An 18122-nucleotide genomic window follows, 5' to 3' on the forward strand; every position below is an offset into this window, starting at 1 on the left:
TTCCCCCATTATATAGATTTTATAGATTTTTAAAAACTGAGGCACAGAGAGGTTTATTAACATATCCAAGATCACACAGCTAGTAAAAGTGAATGGCAGGATTAGGAGAAGGAATGTTGCAGGGTAATTAGGATGCCATTAAAGAGCTATAAAAAGAAACTGGCAGTGTTTATAAAAATGAAGGAGTATGGGCTTCCCTGGTGACACAGTGGTTGAGAGTCCGCCTGCCGATGCAGGGGACGCGGGTTCGTGCCCCGGTCTGGGAAGATCCCACATGCCGCGGAGCGGCTAGGCCCGTGAGCCATGGCCGCTGAGCCTGCACATCCGGAGCCTGTGCTCCGCAACGGGAAAGGCCACAACAGTGAGAGGCCCACGTACCGCAAAAAAAAAAAAAAAAATGAAGGAGTAGAAGATAACTCCAGGAAGAGGAAATTCTAAATCCAGATAAGGAATGATTATATGATTGTTCTATCACACTGACAGAAGAAAATAGCATTTTGAGAGAGATGTTGCAGTAAATAGTAGAATTTGACAACTAATTCAGTATTCTGAGTTAAAGGGGGAAAAAAGAAATAGGTATTCAGGAGTTATCGAATTATTTTATAGTGTTAAAAAATGCCAGTATGATGAGAAATTTGCTCATAGGCAAGGAGAATAGAAGGAAAATCAGCTGTTTTATTAAAGTCAAATGGCTTACTTAGAACATTCCAGAAACTTATATTAGCCAAGATTGGACATTTAGTAAATTAAAGCCATATTTAGACTGTTTCTGTGACTTCACAGTCTAGCTAGGCACTTGCCAGAATCACTTACAATGCAAATGCTCTTGGGTTTTTACTTTTAACAGTGATTAATGTCTTAGTATCTATTCACATTAATATTCCTAAAATGAAAGTACCGAGAGAGTAGTGTATGTGTTAGAATAATTTTTAAACATGGGAAGGCCGAATCTAGGAGTATTGAAGTGGAAACCTGAATAGTCCAAGGAGCCAAGGAGTGAATACAGGCAGGAAAACCAGGTGAAGGTAAAGATGAAGAATAAGAGACTAAGGAAAGAGTTGGATTGGGAATGATAGTCACCTTAATTTTTCTGGTAAGTGTATCTCCATATTCTAGAATACTACAATTTTATGCCTAAGTTATAGTGTGAAATATATTTTTAGTTATATTTTTCTCTCAAGTTGGGCTTCCTTCTAGAGCTGATCTAAGCATAATTTTAAAAAGCTTCATTAGGCTGTGCTTGTATCATTAATTACTAGGCCATATTTAGTTTCCTTATCCATTTCTAGGTACATGTTGACACTCACTTTTTGCCCATGTTTGTGTTTTAGGCTCAGGCATTGTGTTGAAATTCTTTGTATGTTTTAAAATTGACTTCTGACAGTTATATTTTATGGGACTAGGTGACTTAGGGCAGTGGAGGTAAAAGCCCTGGGTATGATCAAGTAAGTGGTAGAGGAATGGAAGCCCACTAGGGGGCAGTATGTAACTTGCCCTCTATATTATCTTGCCCTGAAGCAAAAACAGGTTAAAACAAAGGCTGTGTGGTTTTACAGTATCCCATGCTCCATTTAAAAAGTAATATTTAATTAAAAGTAACAGTTGATTTTTATTAAAGAATACAGGAAAATTTGTATTCAAATTGTTTTGTGGAGGACATAGTCTCAAGGTATTAAGTAATAGTGAATATGCAGATCTTATAACCCTAATCAAAAGGAATGCTCTGAAATCAATCAGATGCAGATTACATCCCTGTAGAACGTCTGAAAAAAATACAGTATTTTACCATAAAAAGAGCACAGCTTTGAAGTGAGACAGATCTAGTACAAATATATGCTCCAGTGCATATTAGCTGTAAGTTCTCCATCAATTTATTTACCTGTTTATAGCCTGTTTCTTTCTCTGTGAAAAATGAGGTAATACCTACCTTGCTGTATTTTTACAAGGTTTAATGGAATAGCAAGCAAATGCATAGCACCTAGCATGGTGCCTGGCACACGGTAGGAATCAATAGATGGTAACTATGATTTTTGAGAGGTTAGAATTACATAATGGAAAGAGCTTGGACTTTGGTGTTAGAGTCCCTGGCTATGGGGCTTACTTATTACAGTATAACACTTAAGCAAGTTAAGTAACTTTTTTGATTTTCATTTATCCCATATTAAAATGGGGATATTGCCTACCTTGGAGGGTGGTTTTCAGAATTAACTGATGTAATTTATATATCACCTTACTAAGTGTCTGACACATAGTAAGCTATCAATAAATGTTATTTTCCTTACTACCGTTCCTAGGTCATGTTGTGAAACTCTTTGGTAAATTGTGTAAATTATTTAAATTGTCTGTCAGTGTTTTCCTCATTATAAAATGGACTCAGATTGACTCTAAGAATTGTAAACAATTACCTGCCTCCCTTTTTCTATCCCCAAACTGATAAAATTTCTGATGAAGTATAGGATTCTTATATTTAAGGATCATTTCTCTTGTGTGCTAAATGCTGTACATACAAAATGAATAATAGGATTTCTGTTGTCAATAATTCCCAATCTAGTAAGGAAGAGAAACATTTAAACAGATAATTATAATACTGTATGATAAGTGTTACATTAATTGATATGTGTACAAAGTCGAGTGGTAGCACATAGGACATAAGAGCAAGAAGAACTAAAATGAAGGACTAAGTTAATAAAAGAATTTGAAGAAGGTTAAAAGATAATAAACATTTTGTTTAAAGTTTTACCACAACTTAGCTAAGGCACATGAGAACAACAGTTAACATTTATTGGTGATTTTCCACGTGCCTAGCGGTAGTCTAAGCCCTTAACGTGTTTTAACTCGTTTAATTCTCACAACATAGGTGATATCGTTATCCCTATTTTAGAGATGATGAAACTTCACAAGGAAATAAAATAATTTGCTCAAGGTCTTGCAGCTAGTAGGTGGTTAGAACTGATATTCCAACCCAGGTAGTTTAGTTCTAAAACTCAAGCTTAAAACTACTGCACAGTACTACTTCTAGTTACTTAATAACATTTAAGTATCTTAATGACATGATGAAAGGAGATGCCTAGTAACCACCTCAGCTGCTTAATTTACTTAATTTACAGTCAAACAGAGTGACTGTTAGAGTTAACTGAGAATTTAGTACCTAAGTTTAGTGCTTCTGTGGCAACAATATGAAATTAATTGGGAATATCAAGAGTGACCTCTGTTGTGCTTATAAAGAAATAAATACAAAATCAAATTATTTTTTAAAAAGCTAGTTAGAGGAGTGCTGAGGGGGTGGGGAATAGGAATGAGGAAGGATTTCATTTCCTTCAAATTGCTGTCTTAGGTCAGCAAGCAGTTAAATCTTTTCCCATGAACTTTCAAGAATAGTAAAGGTAGCATATAGAGGAAAGGCATTTTGGTGTTCAGATTTATCAGTCCCCTTGAGAGGTACCTATTGCATCCAGTTGAGAAATCAGTAACTAGCTGTATTATAGAGATACCAAGAATTTAATCACTTCTTGAATATTGCTAAGGCAGCCACCCACCCACTTGTTTTTGTATGAGTTTAGTTCTAGTGTAGGTACTGTGTGAGCACATAAGCAAATAACAGTGATAAAAGAAATATACATTAGTGTTTTTTAAATTAATTAATTTATTTTTGGCTGTGTTGGGTCTTTGTTGCTGCACGTGGGCTTTTTCTAGTTGCGGCAAGCAGGTGCTACTCTTCATTGCGGTGCGCGGGCTTCTCATTGCAATGGCTTCTCTTCTTGTGGAGCACGGGCTATAGGCGCGTGGGCTTCAGTAGTTGTGGCTCGCGGGCTCAGTTGCTCCACGGCATGTGGGATCTTCGCGGACCAGGGCTCGAACCCATGTCCCCTGCATTGGCAGGTGTATTCTTAACCACTGCACCACCAGGGAAGTCCCTACATTCGGTTTTTAAATTTAATTAAAAGCGAATGTCAAATAACAGATTGTTACCTAGTAGAACAAAACACTAAAACCCATGTGAATCTCAGCAACTGAAAATTTGCAGTAGTTCAAGTATGGTATACTTGCATTTTATTGAGTCAAAGTTAGAAATGACCCAAATTACAGTTCTGTGATATGATTAAAAGAGGAATACAGAAGAAAATATAATTATATTGTAAACTGGAATTGTGCTTATGAGTTGAATAAAATGTTGCAATAAAATTAACTGTTTTCATGCAAGAAGGTCACATCTATGCAGGAAAACATTTAGAAAAGAACAATAGGGTTTATGAAGTATAGCAAAGTTGCTTTTGGTACTTAGTCATTTTCTCTTTTGAAAAAAAGTAATTTTTAAGATGATTTTAGCCTACAAATGATTGTGAACTAAAATTAACTTTTAAGTATTTCTAATTAATTTTTTATTCCCTACATAGATTGTAAACTCTTGGAGGACAGGGTTTCCATTTTATAATTTTTTGTTGTCCCCATAAATTGTACTGTATCTCATGTTTGTTGATTAAATAACAATTTATTAATTGATTTTGCTGATTGCAAATGGGGGGAAAAACATTTACTTGAATATGTTCCTTACTAGAAAATAGAGGCTATATGTATGTACATATTTCTTTTGTCTGGTTAAATACATATTTTAGATTATATGTACTTTATGCTATGAAATAGATTTCTTTAAGAATGTGGATTTATTTTTCCTAGTGATTTCTGATTGTATAAATGACTAGGTGCACTTTAAAGGGAGATGTTTACCTTGTTTTAAAACTGGTTATCGAATACTGCCAACGGCAGCCCATTAAGTGAGTGCAGAACTAAAGGGATAGAAGGAAAATCCTGTTTCCTAAGCTACTGAGAGGATTTTCACATTAGGTTGAATAAAGGCCATAGTCTTCAGAGTATATAGTTCTATGCAAGTTCCTGACTACAGAAGTCATTGTTAAAGGTAAGGTTTTTTCTTATGTAACCTCATTTTAAGTTGTGAATTAGATTTTAACTAAGCAGTAGTAATATGACTTTTTTGCCAAATCTTATTGTAATAAATTCTGGTACTGTGCAACACATTGGAGATTATAATAGTTTGGTTCTTATAGAAAGAAAACAACATTTGTTAATATGTCTGTTACAGGTAGTTATAGTTTAATGTTTGCTTTTGCTGGGGCTTGTTTTGATTCATCATTTTTATTTGACTCACTAGAAGCCATCTGTTAGTTATAATTTAACTTTCAAGGTTCTATGTAATTTGGTTTTTGTTAATGAAGTGCTATAAACAGCATTATGAAGCTTTTCTCTTTTAATCTTGAAAGGAAAAAAATCCATATCTAAAAAAGCAATCACAAAGAAGAGGAAAACTGTCACAAAGTCACCTACTGTACCAGAATTTCAGGTAAATGTTTCAATTTTGTCTCAATATTTTTTAGTTTAAGTTTTTGTTTCAGTGTTTATATTGTTCCTCAGAGATTGGCTGAATTCCGCCATAACACACAATACTTTTAATGAGATGTTTCCAACTATGATTTTTTCCCTGCAAGTGTAGATATAGCTAAAATTTAATCTGCTAGTATTTCAAAAATTTTTACCTCTCTTTTTGTTTCCTGATAGTCAAAAATCTCTGTGGTTTTCTGTACGCTATACTGTTTTGTAGAAGTAGTTTAATAGAAATATATATATATGTATCAAGTAAATGTGTAGATGAAAGTCTTCCAAGAACTAACTAAAATTTGTACATGGTAGCATTGTGTAGGTAATCCATTTTATTTTAATTTATTTGGGCACTATAGAAATAGGAGAGTTACTAACTTAAAAAACAAAACTTTTAACACAGCTATATATGAACTTCAGAGAAAATATTAAGTAAACATTAATTGAATTGTTTTTAAACATTTCTGCAAAAAGAAAAAAGTGCTTGTATGTACTGCTGTCTGATTATGTGAAGAGTTTTCTGTTTGTAGCTGATACTAGAACAAGCAGAGAAGTTCACCCTAGTTAAATAATACTTTTATTTTCTACTTTATAAAAGATGAGTTTCTACAACAAATGACTATTTCTTTAAAATTTTTCTTTGTATTAGCGTGTCCAATCTATTTCTGGTTTAGGTTATAAAATTAACACTTAATTGCCAAAAAAAAGTGATATTAAAATGAATTTCTGTGAGTCTCAAAACTAAAGAAGAAAGTAAAGGAGTAATAACTGTGAAAATATTGATAATATGTAATGTGAGTTTAACAGTTACCTGTATCCAAAAATGTAGACATATCTTTTTTTCAGTAAAAATTCTATTTTGGAAGTGTTTTTTATGGAAGCTACTAATTGGTAAAATTTAATACTTTTAAATGAACGGTAAAAGAAAATGGACATATTTTTCTTTTGGTATTTTAGAGTATTTTTTTTTTATACATATTATTTATTAATAAATGATTATTTTAATAGTCTAAATGCTTTTTATTATTAAACTTACTCCTCAGTCCCTGGAAATGTCAAGGAACACATTATTATTATTATTATTATTATTATTATTATTATTTTTTTTTTTTTACAAATTTAATCAGTTATACATATACATATGTTCCCATATCCCCTCCCTTTTGCGTCTCCCTCCCACCTAGAGTATTTTTAATGACATCCTTAGGATGAATTACAACCATTTCTACAAAATCCTTTTAATATAAAGTAACCTTGGTTCCAGCATATTCAGTTAAAAACAAAAAGTGTATTTACTGTTTACTTAGAGGCCTTTCTACCATTGCTTGTGTGTGTTATTTAATGCTATAATAGTATATTGTCATTCATTCTTACACTGATTTCATGCTAGCCTTTGCTATTTCTCCCACTCATTTTTTTCCTTAATCCCTCAAAGTATTCGTCCTGGCAGTATGGATCTCAGAATAGGTCTGGTCCACTGTTGATATTCGCCTTCATCCCTGTATTAATGGATGGATTTTTATATGTAATAAGTGGCATAGACAGCATAGACAGTTTTTGTTGTTTTTTTTAATTGCAGGTGGTATTCATTAGTGAGGCATGAAATGAGCTTAGTGGATTGCATGACCAGCATTTCTTTTTTAAGCTAACAAAGTTAAAATAGAAAATAAATTTTAAGAGTGTTTCAAATACAATAAGGGTAATATTGTTTCATAAAACTTTGGTTTCCCTTGTGTGTGTTTACTGACATGCAGTGTAAAATGTATTTTTGACCATGGGTTGGGGGCAAAAATGTATGAAAAACACTGTCTTAAGTGATGTTTTTAGTTAGTTACTGACCATTTGCTTACCACTCAGAAACTTAAGGTCAAAAGTACATGTTTTGCTAGATTGAACTGTTTAAAATAAAGTGCTCTTCCTGGTTCTTAAGGTGTCCTAGAAAGAAGGTGGGGTTGGGGGTGAGAGAGTGGTGTGTGTGTGCGTGTGCGTGTGTGTGTGTGTGTGTGTTTGGCTAGGGTTGGGAAATAGACTTATGAGAACAGTTGTTCTTATGCCTGGTTTACAATTTAAATACCATGGTATTACTGAGAAAGAAAATTGACAGCTATTTCCCAGGAAATAGGTCATTTGCTTCAAATAAGCAAAGAATAGGACATAGTATTAGTCACTAGTAAACTTTATTGTTACATGCAAAACTTACAGTTTTGCCTCTCATAATAATTCTATGTAGTTTGTTTCTTTAATGATTTGAAAGACTCCTACATATAAGAAGACTGGTTATTATATAACAAAGAACTGAATTTATTTCCTTCTCAAAAGCTCTAGCAATATGACATTTAGCACCTCAGAAACATATCCAGGAATTAAATTGTGAGAAATGTTGGTTTTTGTTGTTGTTGTTGTTGTTGTATTTAAGTTCTGGTGAATTAAAAAAGTGAATCCTGTTTTGACCTCAGCTACTTTTTAATTTGATAGTGGTTGTTGACTTTTTTAAAACTAGATTAAACCTATAAGCCTGTTTGCTTCAGGAAGAATCCGTGTTTATTTATATACACAACTAAAATATCTATACCTCAGTGTAAAAAAATAATCATCCCACCCCTATTTAAAGTATACATTGTAAGCAGTCAAAGACCTATTGTATTTATATTTGTGTATATATTATAATGGGACTAATCATATATGTCCCAGTTTTTCCTAGGAGTTATATCAGTGGTTCTCAAACTTTAAATAGTATAAAAATAATCTTAATACTTTTATTAAAAATGAAAAATCCTGGGTTTCATCCTCTAAGGGTCCATCCTTGATTCAGTGGGTCTAGGTGGATATCAGTAATCTGGATAGTGCTTAAGCATATGGATTCTGGAACCAGGCTACTTGGGTTCGAATGCCATTTTAGCCCTAACTTGATAACCTTAGGTAAGTTACTTAACCGCTCAAAGCTTCCAATTCCTCATCTGTACAATGGAATAATAATAGTTCCCACCTCATAGGATTGTTGTGAGGATTAAATAATAGAACTTACTGTTTTATTATCTTATTTATTTTTTCAAATAAGCATGCCAGATGCTTTAGACAAAAAATACTGTGTTTATGAGTAGGAAAATCAATTAAGAGTTGGTTTAAGAGCATCTATTACTGACCTTTACCACTTTTTCCAGGAACTTAAGACCTTGAAATAAGTCTCAGATTTGGTCATATTTTATAAATCATGAAATTTCATCATTAAGCCTACAAGTATTTGAAAAGTGAAAAACTGGGTAATATTATTTGCATCATTATATTTTATTAGAGGGAAAACCTATGCTGAGCCCTCCCTACTCTAGTGTTATGTCGGGTTATACATTTGGCATATAGGGGGACTTGTCATGTTTTTTTACTTAGCAATAATTGTAAAAAGTTAGGAAATATTTTTATTTTTAGTCTTTAGCATGTTGGTGATAAAAGCTTTTATGTCAAATTTAACAGTTACTGATTACTTTGTTAAACTGATTAAATAATTTTTTGTTTTTCTGTGTTAGATTTTTTTTGTTTTTTGTTTTTTGTGGTACACGGGCCTCTCACTGTTGTGGCCTCTCCTGTTGCGGAGCATAGGCTCCAGATGCGCAGGCTCAGCAGCCATGGCTCACGGGCCCAGCCGCTCCGCGGCATGTGGGATCTTCCCGGACCGGGACACGAACCCGCGTCCCCTGCATCGGCAAGCAGACTCTCAACCAGTGCGCCACCAGGGAAGCCCTCTGTGTTAGTTTTATAATGTAAGACTTTTCGACTGAAAAGTGAATATTGATTTTCTTAATAAAGTTAATTTTTACCCAGAAGCCTTTTAATTTGTTTAATATTTGAGAGAGAAGTCTAATATAATGTGAATTCTCCTTTTGTACACAGTTATAACAGTCATAGAAAGTATTCTTTATATATATATATTTTTTAACATCTTTATTGGAGTATAATTGCTTTACAATGGTATATTAGTTTCTGCTTTATATCAAAGTGAATCAGCTATACATACACATATATTCCCATATCTCCTCCCTCTTGCGTCTCCCTCCCACCCTCCCTATCCCACCCGTCAAGGTGGTCACAAAGCACTGAGCTGATCTCCCTGTGCTATGTGGCTGCTTCCCACTAGCTATCTATTTTACATTTGATAGTGTGTATATGTCCATGCCACTCTCTCACTTCTTCCCAGCTTACCCTTCCCACTCCCCATGTCCTCAAGTCCATTCTCTACTTCTGTGACTTTATTCCTGTCCTGGCCCTAGGTTCTTCAGAACCATTTTTTTTCTTTTGGATTCCATATATATGTGTTAGCATACAGTATTTTTTTTTCTCTTTCTGACTTAGTGCACTCTGTATGACAGACTCTAGGTCAATCCACCTCATTACAAATAACTCAATTTCGTTTCCTTTTATGGCTGAGTAATATTCCATTGTATATATGTGCCACATCTCCTTTATCCATTCATGTGTGGATGGACACTTAGGTTGCTTCCATGTCCTGGCTGTTGTAAATAGAGCTGCAATGAACATTGTTGTACATGACTCTTTGAATTATGGTTTCCAGGGTATATGCCCAGTAGTGGGATTGCTGGGTCATATGGTACTTCTATTTGTAGTTTTTTAAGGAACCTCCATACTGTTCTCCATAGTGACTGTATCAATTTACATCCCCACCAACAGTGCAAGACGTTTCCCTTTACTCCACACCCTCTCCAGCAGTTGTTTGTAGATTTTTTGGTGATGGCCATTCTGACTGGTGTGAGGTGATACCTCATTGTAGTTTTGATTTGCACTTCTCTAATGATTAGTGATGTTGAGCATCCTTTCATATGTTTGTTGGCAATCTGTATATCTTCTTTGGAGGAATGTCTGTTTAGGTCGTCTGCCCATTTTTGGATTGGGTTGTTTGTTTTTTGATATTAAGCTGCATGAGCTGCTTGTATATTTTGGAGATTAATCCTTTGTCAGTTGCTTCATTTGCAAATATTTTCAACCGTTCTGAGGGTTGTCTTTTTGTCTTGTTTATGTTTTCCTCTGCTGCGCAAAAGCTTTTAAGTTTCATTAGGTCCCATTTGTTTCTTGTTGTTTTTATTTCCATTTCCCTAAGAGGTGGGTCAGAAAGGATCTTTTTTTTATATAATTTTTTTTTACTTTATTGGAGTATAATTGCTTCACAATGGTGTGTTAGTTTTTGCTTTATAACAAAGTGAATCAGTTATACATATACATCTGTTCCCATATCCCTTCCCTCTTGCGTCTCCCTCCCTCCCACACTCGCTATCCCACCCCTCCAGGCGGTCACAACGCACCGATCTGATCTCCCTGTGCTATGCGGCTGCTTCCCATTAGCTATATACCTTACATTTGGTAGTGTATATATGTCCATGCCTCTCTCTCGCTTTGTCACAGCGTACCCTTCCCCCTCCCCATATCCTCAAGTCCATTCTCAGGTAGGTCTGTGTCTTTATTCCTGTTTTACCCCTAGGTTCTTCATGACTTTTTTTTTTTTTTTACTTAAATTCCATATATATGTGTTAGCATATGGTATTTGTCTTTCTCTTTCTGACTTCACTCTGTATGACAGACTCTAGGTCTATCCACCTCATTACAAATAGCTCAATTTCGTTTCTTTTTATGGCTGAGTAATATTCCATTGTATATATGTGCCATGTCTTCTTTATCCATTCATCCGATGATGGACACTTAGGTTGTTTCCATCTCTGGGCTATTGTAAATAGAGCTGCAATGAACATTTTGGTACATGACTCTTTTTGAATTATGGTTTTCTCAGGGTATATTCCCCGTAGTGGGATTGCTGGGTCATATGGTAGTTCTATTTGTAGTTTTTTAAGGAACCTCCATACTGTTCTCCATAGTGGCTGTACCAATTCACATTCCCACCAGCAGTGCAAGAGTGTTCCCTTTTCTTCACACCCTCTCCAGCATTTATTGTTTCTAGATTTTTTGATGATGGCCATTCTGACTGGTGTGAGATGATACCTCATTGTAGTTTTTTTTTTTTTTCTTTTTGCGGTATGCGGGCCTCTCACTGTTGTGGCCTCTCCCGTTGCGGAGCACAGGCTCCGGATGCGCAGGCCCAGCGGCCATGGCTCACGGGCCCAGCAGCTCCGCGGCATATGGGATCCTCCCAGACCGGGGCACGAACCCGTATCCCCTGCATCGGCAGGCGGACTCTTTTTTTTTTTTTTTTTTTTTTGCTGTACGCGGGCCTCTCACTGCTGTGGCCTCTCCCGTTGCGGAGCACAGGCTCCGGACACACAGGCTCCGCGGCCATGGCTCGCGGGCCCAGCCGCTCCACGGCATGTGGGATCTTCCGGGATAGGGGCACGAACCCGTGTCCCCTGCATCGGCAGGCGGACTCTCAACCACTGCGCCACCAGGGAAGCCCGGCAGGTGGACTCTTAACCACTGCGCCACCAGGGAGGCCCAAACATTAATTTCTTTTTTTTTTTTTCTTTTTTTGTGGTACGCGGGCCTCTCACTGTTGTGGCCTCTCCCGTTGTGGAGCACAGGCTCCGGACGCGCAGGCTCAGCGGCCACGGCTCACGAACCCAGCCGTTCCGCGGCATGTGGGATCTTCTCGGAGTGGGGCACGAACCCGTGTCCCCTGCATCGTCAGGCGGACTCCCAACCACTGCGCCACCAGGGAAGCCCCTTCATTGTAGTTTTGATTTGCATTTCTCTAATGATTAATGATGTTGAGCATTCTTTCATGTGTTTGTTGCCAGTCTGCATATCTTCTTTGGAGAAATGTCTATTTAGGTCTTCTGCCCATTTTTGGATTGGGTTGTTTGTTTTTTTGTTATTGAGCTGCATGAGCTGCTTATAAATTTGGAGATTAATCCTTTGTCAGTTGCTTCATTGGCAAATATTTTCTCCCATTCTGAGGGTTGTCTTTTCGTCTTGTTTATGGTTTCCTTTGCTGTGCAAAAGCTTTGAAGTTTCATTAGGTCCCATTTGTTTCTTCTTGTTTTTATTTCCATTTCTCTAGGAGGTGGGTCAAAAAGGTTCTTGCTGTGATTTATGTCATAGAGTGTTCTGCCTATGTTTTCCTCTAAGAGTTTGATAGTTTCTGGCCTTACATTTAGGTCTTTAATCCATTTTGAGCTTATTTTTGTGTATGGTGTTAGGGAGTGATCTAATCTCATACTTTTACATGTCCCTGTCCAGTTTTCCCAGCACCACTTACTGAAGAGGCTGTCTTTTCTCCATTGTATATTCCTGCCTCCTTTATCAAAAATAAGGTGACCGTATGTGCATGGATTTATCTCTGGGCTTTCTGTCCTGTTCCATTGATCTATATTTCTGTTTTTGTGTCAGTACCATACTGTCTTGATTACTGTACCTTTGTAGTATCGTCTGAAGTCAGGGAGCCTGATTCCTCCAGCCCCATTTTTCTTTCTCAAGATTGCTTTGGCTATTTGGGGTCTTTTGTGTTTCCATACAAATTGTGAAGTTTTTTGTTCTAGTTCTGTGAAAAATGTCATTGGTAGTTTGATAGGGATTGCATTGAATCTGTAGATTGCTTTGGGTAATATAGTCATTTTCACAGTGTTGATTCTTCCAAATCCAAAAATATGGTATATCTCTCCATCTATTTGTATCATCTTTAATTTATTTCATCAGTGTCTTCTAGCCTTCTGCATGCAGGTCTTTTGTCTCCTTAGGTAGGTTTATTACCAGTTATTTTATTCTTTTTGTTGCAGTGGTAAATGGGAGTGTTTCCTTAATTTCTCTTTCCGATTTTTCATCATTAGTATATAGGAATGCAAGAGATTTCTGTGCATTAATTTTGTATACTGGAAAATAAATAAATAGATAAATAAATAACACTTAACTTGCAACAACAACCAAAAAATTTGTATCCTGCTGCTTTACCAAATTCATTGATTAGCTCTAGTAGTTTTCTGGTAGCATCTTTAGGATTTTCTGTGTATAGTATCATGTCATCTGCCAACAGTGACAGCTTTACTTCTTCTTTTCTGATTTGAATTCCTTTTATTTCTTTTTCTTCTCTGATTGCTGTGACTGAAACTTCCAAAACTCTGTTGAATAATAGTGGTGAGAGTGGGCAACCTTCTCTTGTTCCTGATCTTGGGGGAAATGGTTTCAGTTTTTCACCATTGAAAACGATGCTGGCTGTGGATTTGTCATATATGGCCTTTATTATGTTGAGGGAGGTTCCCTCTGTGCCTACTTTCTGGAGGGTTTTTATCATAAATAGGTGTTGAATTTTGTTGAAAGCTTTCTCTACATCTATTGAGATGATCATATGGTTTTACTCCTTCAACTTGTTAATATGGTTTATCACACTGATTTGCGTATATTGAAGAATCCTTGCATTCCTGGGATAAACCCAACTTGATCATGGTGTATGTTCCTTTTAATGTGCTGTTGGATTCTGTTTGCTAGTATTTTGTTGAGGATTTTTGCATCTATGTTCATCAGTGATATTGGCCTATAGTTTTCTTTCTTTGTGACATCTTTGTCTGGTTTTGGTATCAGGGTGATGGTGGCCTTGTAGAATGAGTTTGGGAGTGTTCCTCCCTCTGCTATATTTTGGAAGAGTTTGAGAAGGATAGGTGTTAGCTCTTCTCTAAATGTTTGATAGAATTTGCCTGTGAAGCCATCTGGTCCTGGGCTTTTGTTTGTTGTAAGATTTTTAATCACAGTCTCAATTTCAGTGCTTGTGATTGGTCTGCTTATATTTTCTATTTCTTCTCAGTTCAGTCTCAGAAGGTTGTGCTTTTCTAAGAATTTGTCCATTTTTTCCAGGTTGTCCATTTTATTGGCATATGGTTGCTTGTAGTAATCTCTCATGATCTTTTGTATTTCTGCAGTGTCAGTTGTTACTTCTCCTTTTTCATATCTAATTTTATTGATTTGAGTCTTCTCCCTGTTTTTCTTGATGAGTCTGGCTAGTGGTTTATTAATTTTGTTTATCTTCTCAAAGAACCAGCTTTTAGTTTTATTGATCTTTGCTATCGTTTCCTTCATTTCTTTTTTCATTTATTTCTGATCTGATCTTTATGGTTTCTTTCCTTCTGCTAACTTTGGGGGGTTTTTGTTCTTCTTTCTCTTATTGCTTTATGTGGAAGTTTAGGTTGTTTATTTGATATTTTTCTTGTTTCTTGAGGGAGGATTGTATCACTATAAACTTCCCTCTTAGGACTGCTTTTGCTGCATCCCATAGGTTTTGGGTCATTGTGTTTTCATTGTCATTTGTTTCTAGGTATTTTTTGATCTCCTCATGAATTTCTTCAGTGATCTCTTGGTTATTTAGTAGTGTATTGTTTAGCCTCCATGTGTTTTTATTTTTTACAGATTTTTTCCTGTAATTGATATCTAGTCTCATAGCATTGTGGTCGGAAAAGATACTTGATACGATTTCAATTTTCTTAAATTTAGCAAGCCTTGATTTGTGACCCAAGATATGATCTATCCTGGAGAATGTTCCATGAGCACTTGAGAACAAAGTGCATTCTGTTGTTTTTGGATGGAATATCCTATAGATATCAGTTAAGTCCATCTTGTTTAATGTATTGTTTAAAGCTGTGTTTCCGTATTTATTTTCATTTTGGATGATCTGTCCATTGGTGAAAGTGGGGTGTTAGAGTCCCCTGCTATGATTGTGTTACTGTCAATTTCCTCATTTATGGCTGTTAGCATTGCCTTATGTATTGAGGTACTCCTATGTTGGGTGCATAAATATTTACAATTGTTATATCTTCTTCTTGGATTGATCCCTTGATCATTCTGTAGTGTCCTTCTTTGTCTCTTGTAATAGTCTTTATTTTACAGTCTATTTTGTCTGATATGAGACTTGCTACTCCAGCTTTCTTTTGATTTCCATTTGCATGGAATATCTTTTACATCCCCTCACATTTAGTCTGTATGTGTCCCTAGGTCTGAAGTTGGTCTCTTGTAGACAGCATATATACAGGTCTTGTTTTTATATCTGTTCAGCCAGTCTATGTCTGTTGGTGGGAGCATTAATCTATTTACATTTAAAGTAGTTATCGATATGTATGTTCCTCTTCCAATTTTCTTAATTGTTTTGGGTTTTTTATTGTAGGTCTCTTCCTTCTCTTGTGTTTCCTCCCTCGAGAAGTTCCTTTTTCATTTGTTGTAAAGCTGGTTTGGTGATGCTGAATTCTCTTAGCTTTTGCTTGATTGTAAAGGTTTTAATTTCTCCATCAAATCTGAATGAGATCCTTGCTGGGTAGAGTAATCTTGGTTGTAGGTTTTTCCCTTTCATCACTTTAAATATGTCCTGCCGCTTGCTCTGGTTTGCAGAGTTTCTGCTGGAAGATCTGCTGTTAACCTCATGGGGATTCGCTTGTATGTTAATTATTACTTTTTCCTTGCTGCTTTTAATATTTTTTCTTTGTATTTAATTTTTGATAGTTTGATTAATACGTGTCTTGGAGTGTTTCTCCTTTCATTTATCCTGTATGTGACCCTCTGTGCTTCTTGGACTTTATTGACTACTTCCTTTCCTATATTGGAGGAGTTTTCCACTATAATCTCTTCAAATATTTTCTCAGTCCCTTTCTTTTTCTCTTCTTTTGGGACCCCTATCATTCGAATGTTTGTGCGTTTAATGTTGTCCCAGAGGTCTCTGAGACTGTCCTCAATTCTTTCATTCTTTTTTCTTTATTCTGCTCTGTGGTAGTTATTTCCACTATTTTATCTTCCAGGTCACTTATCTGTTCTTCTGCGTAAGTTATTCTGATATTGATTCCTTCTAGAGAATTCTTAATTTCATTTATTGTGTTGTTCATCATTGTTTGTTTGCTCTTTAGTTCTTCTAGGTCCCTGTGAAACGTTTCCTGTATTTTCTCCATTCTATTTCCAAGATTTTGGATCATCTTTATTATCATTACTCTGAATTCTTTTTCAGGTAGACTGCCAATTTCTTCTTCATTTGTTTGGTCGGGTGGGTTTTTACCTTGCTGCTTCATCTGCTCTGTGTTTCTCTGTCTTCTCGTTTTGCTTAACTTACTGTGTTTGGGGTCTCCTTTTCACAGGCTGCAGCTTTGTAGTCCCCGTTGTTTTTGGTGTCTGCCCCCAGAGGCTCAGGTTGGTTCAGTGGTTTATGTAGGCTTTGTGGTGGAGGGGACTAGTGCCTGTGTTCTGTTGGATGAGTCTGGATCTTGTCTTTCTGGTGGGCAGGACCGCATCTGGTGGTGTGTTTTGGGTTGTCTGTGACCTTATTATGATTTTAGGCAGCCTCTCTGCTAATGGGTAGGGTTGTGTTCCTGTCTTGCTAGTTGTTTGGCATAGGGTGTACAGCACTGTAGCTTGCTGGTTGTTGAGTGGAGCTAGGTCTTAGCATTGAGATGGAGATCTCTGGAAGCACTTTTGCCATTTGATATTACGTGGAGCTGGAAGGTCTCTTGTGGACCAGTGTCCTGAACTTGGCTCTCCCACCTCAGAGACACAGGCCTGACACCTGGCTGGAGCACCAAGACCCTGTCAGCCACACGGCTTAGAAGAAAAGGGAGAAAAAGGAAAAGAAAGAAAGAAAAATAATAATAAAATAAAATAAAGTTATTAAAATTTTAAAAAATTATTAAAAATTAAAAATTAAAAAGTCATACAAAAAAGAGAGAGCAACCAAACCAATAAATAAATCCACCAATGATAACAAGTGCTAAAAACTATACTTAAAAAAAAAAAAAGGACAGACAGAACCCTAGGACAAATGGTAAAAGCAAAGCTATACAGACAAAATCACACAAAAGCATACACATACACACTCACAGAAAGAGACAAAGGATAAAAAATATATATATCTTTTGGGAAGTCAGGTCTTCTGCCAGCGTTTAGTAGGTGTTCTGTAGGATTTGTTCCATATGTAGATGTGTTTCTGATGTATTTGTGGGGAGGAAGGTGATCTCCACGTCTTACTCCTCTGCCATCTTGAAGGTCCCAGAAAGTATTCTTAAAGCTTAGTTTGTCAAGTCTCAATAAGATAAGTCTTTAAAATAATTTAGAAGCCTTAGTTACCATGACTCTGCTTTTTGTTGGTAATCAAAATCTTTCATGTCATGTGTTCTTGTTCCTATTCCATATGTGTGATTTATTCGAAAGGTTCCTTTGCAGAGGAAATCCACAATCCAGCTGTTGACTAAGACTTACATAGTAGTAGTATTTTTAAACATAAGCATAAACTCACTGATCCAACATACCTCTGAAAAAACTCTATTTCTCCATTTAACCAATGGAGAAACTAAGGGATATGAAATAAAGTACTACCTTCAGTGTGACAAATTGGGACCAAAAGTAAAATTAGAGTTTAACTGCTTCACTGAGTTAAGGACCTTTTAATTGTATTGTTATTTTGAATTGCTACCTTTTTTAAAAAAAAATATTTTTCTTTACACATCCTTATCCTTCTCATTTGTTCTTCATTCTTGTGAAATGTATCCTAATAAAATGAGTATTTTCAACTTCAGCTTTTTGTTTCACTTTTAACATCATGGGGTTTTACTTTCCCCTTAAAATTTTTTCCATTTTTATATATAGTACATTGAGAGAAACATCAGGTTTTAATCATATAGTGGTATAAAAATGTTTTAACTTGTTAATCAGACTTACTTGTCATGTCACACATGATATCTTCATTTGCAGGTTTTGAAGTAGTCAGTATTGCTGATATGATGATCATAGAAGTGAGAAGGAATTTTCCTGTCCTCATAGTTTTA

The 18122-nt window shown here is 36.0% G+C and overlaps 1 protein-coding gene across 4 annotated transcripts in view; it reads left to right on the top strand.

Moving 5' to 3' along the window:
* Positions 1-18122, top strand: part of BRD10 (bromodomain containing 10) — a 108209-nt gene that overhangs the window by 59840 nt on the left and 30247 nt on the right. For all 4 annotated transcript variants that reach the window (XM_060102182.1, XM_060102183.1, XM_060102184.1 and 1 more), the window contains one exon: positions 5277-5356. In XM_060102182.1, coding sequence (XP_059958165.1) covers positions 5277-5356 — 80 coding nt within the window. The remainder of the gene's footprint in view (positions 1-5276; positions 5357-18122) is intronic.

The sequence above is a fragment of the Mesoplodon densirostris genome, chromosome 6 (assembly GCF_025265405.1).
Source record: "Mesoplodon densirostris isolate mMesDen1 chromosome 6, mMesDen1 primary haplotype, whole genome shotgun sequence".
Lineage (NCBI taxonomy): Eukaryota > Metazoa > Chordata > Mammalia > Artiodactyla > Ziphiidae > Mesoplodon > Mesoplodon densirostris.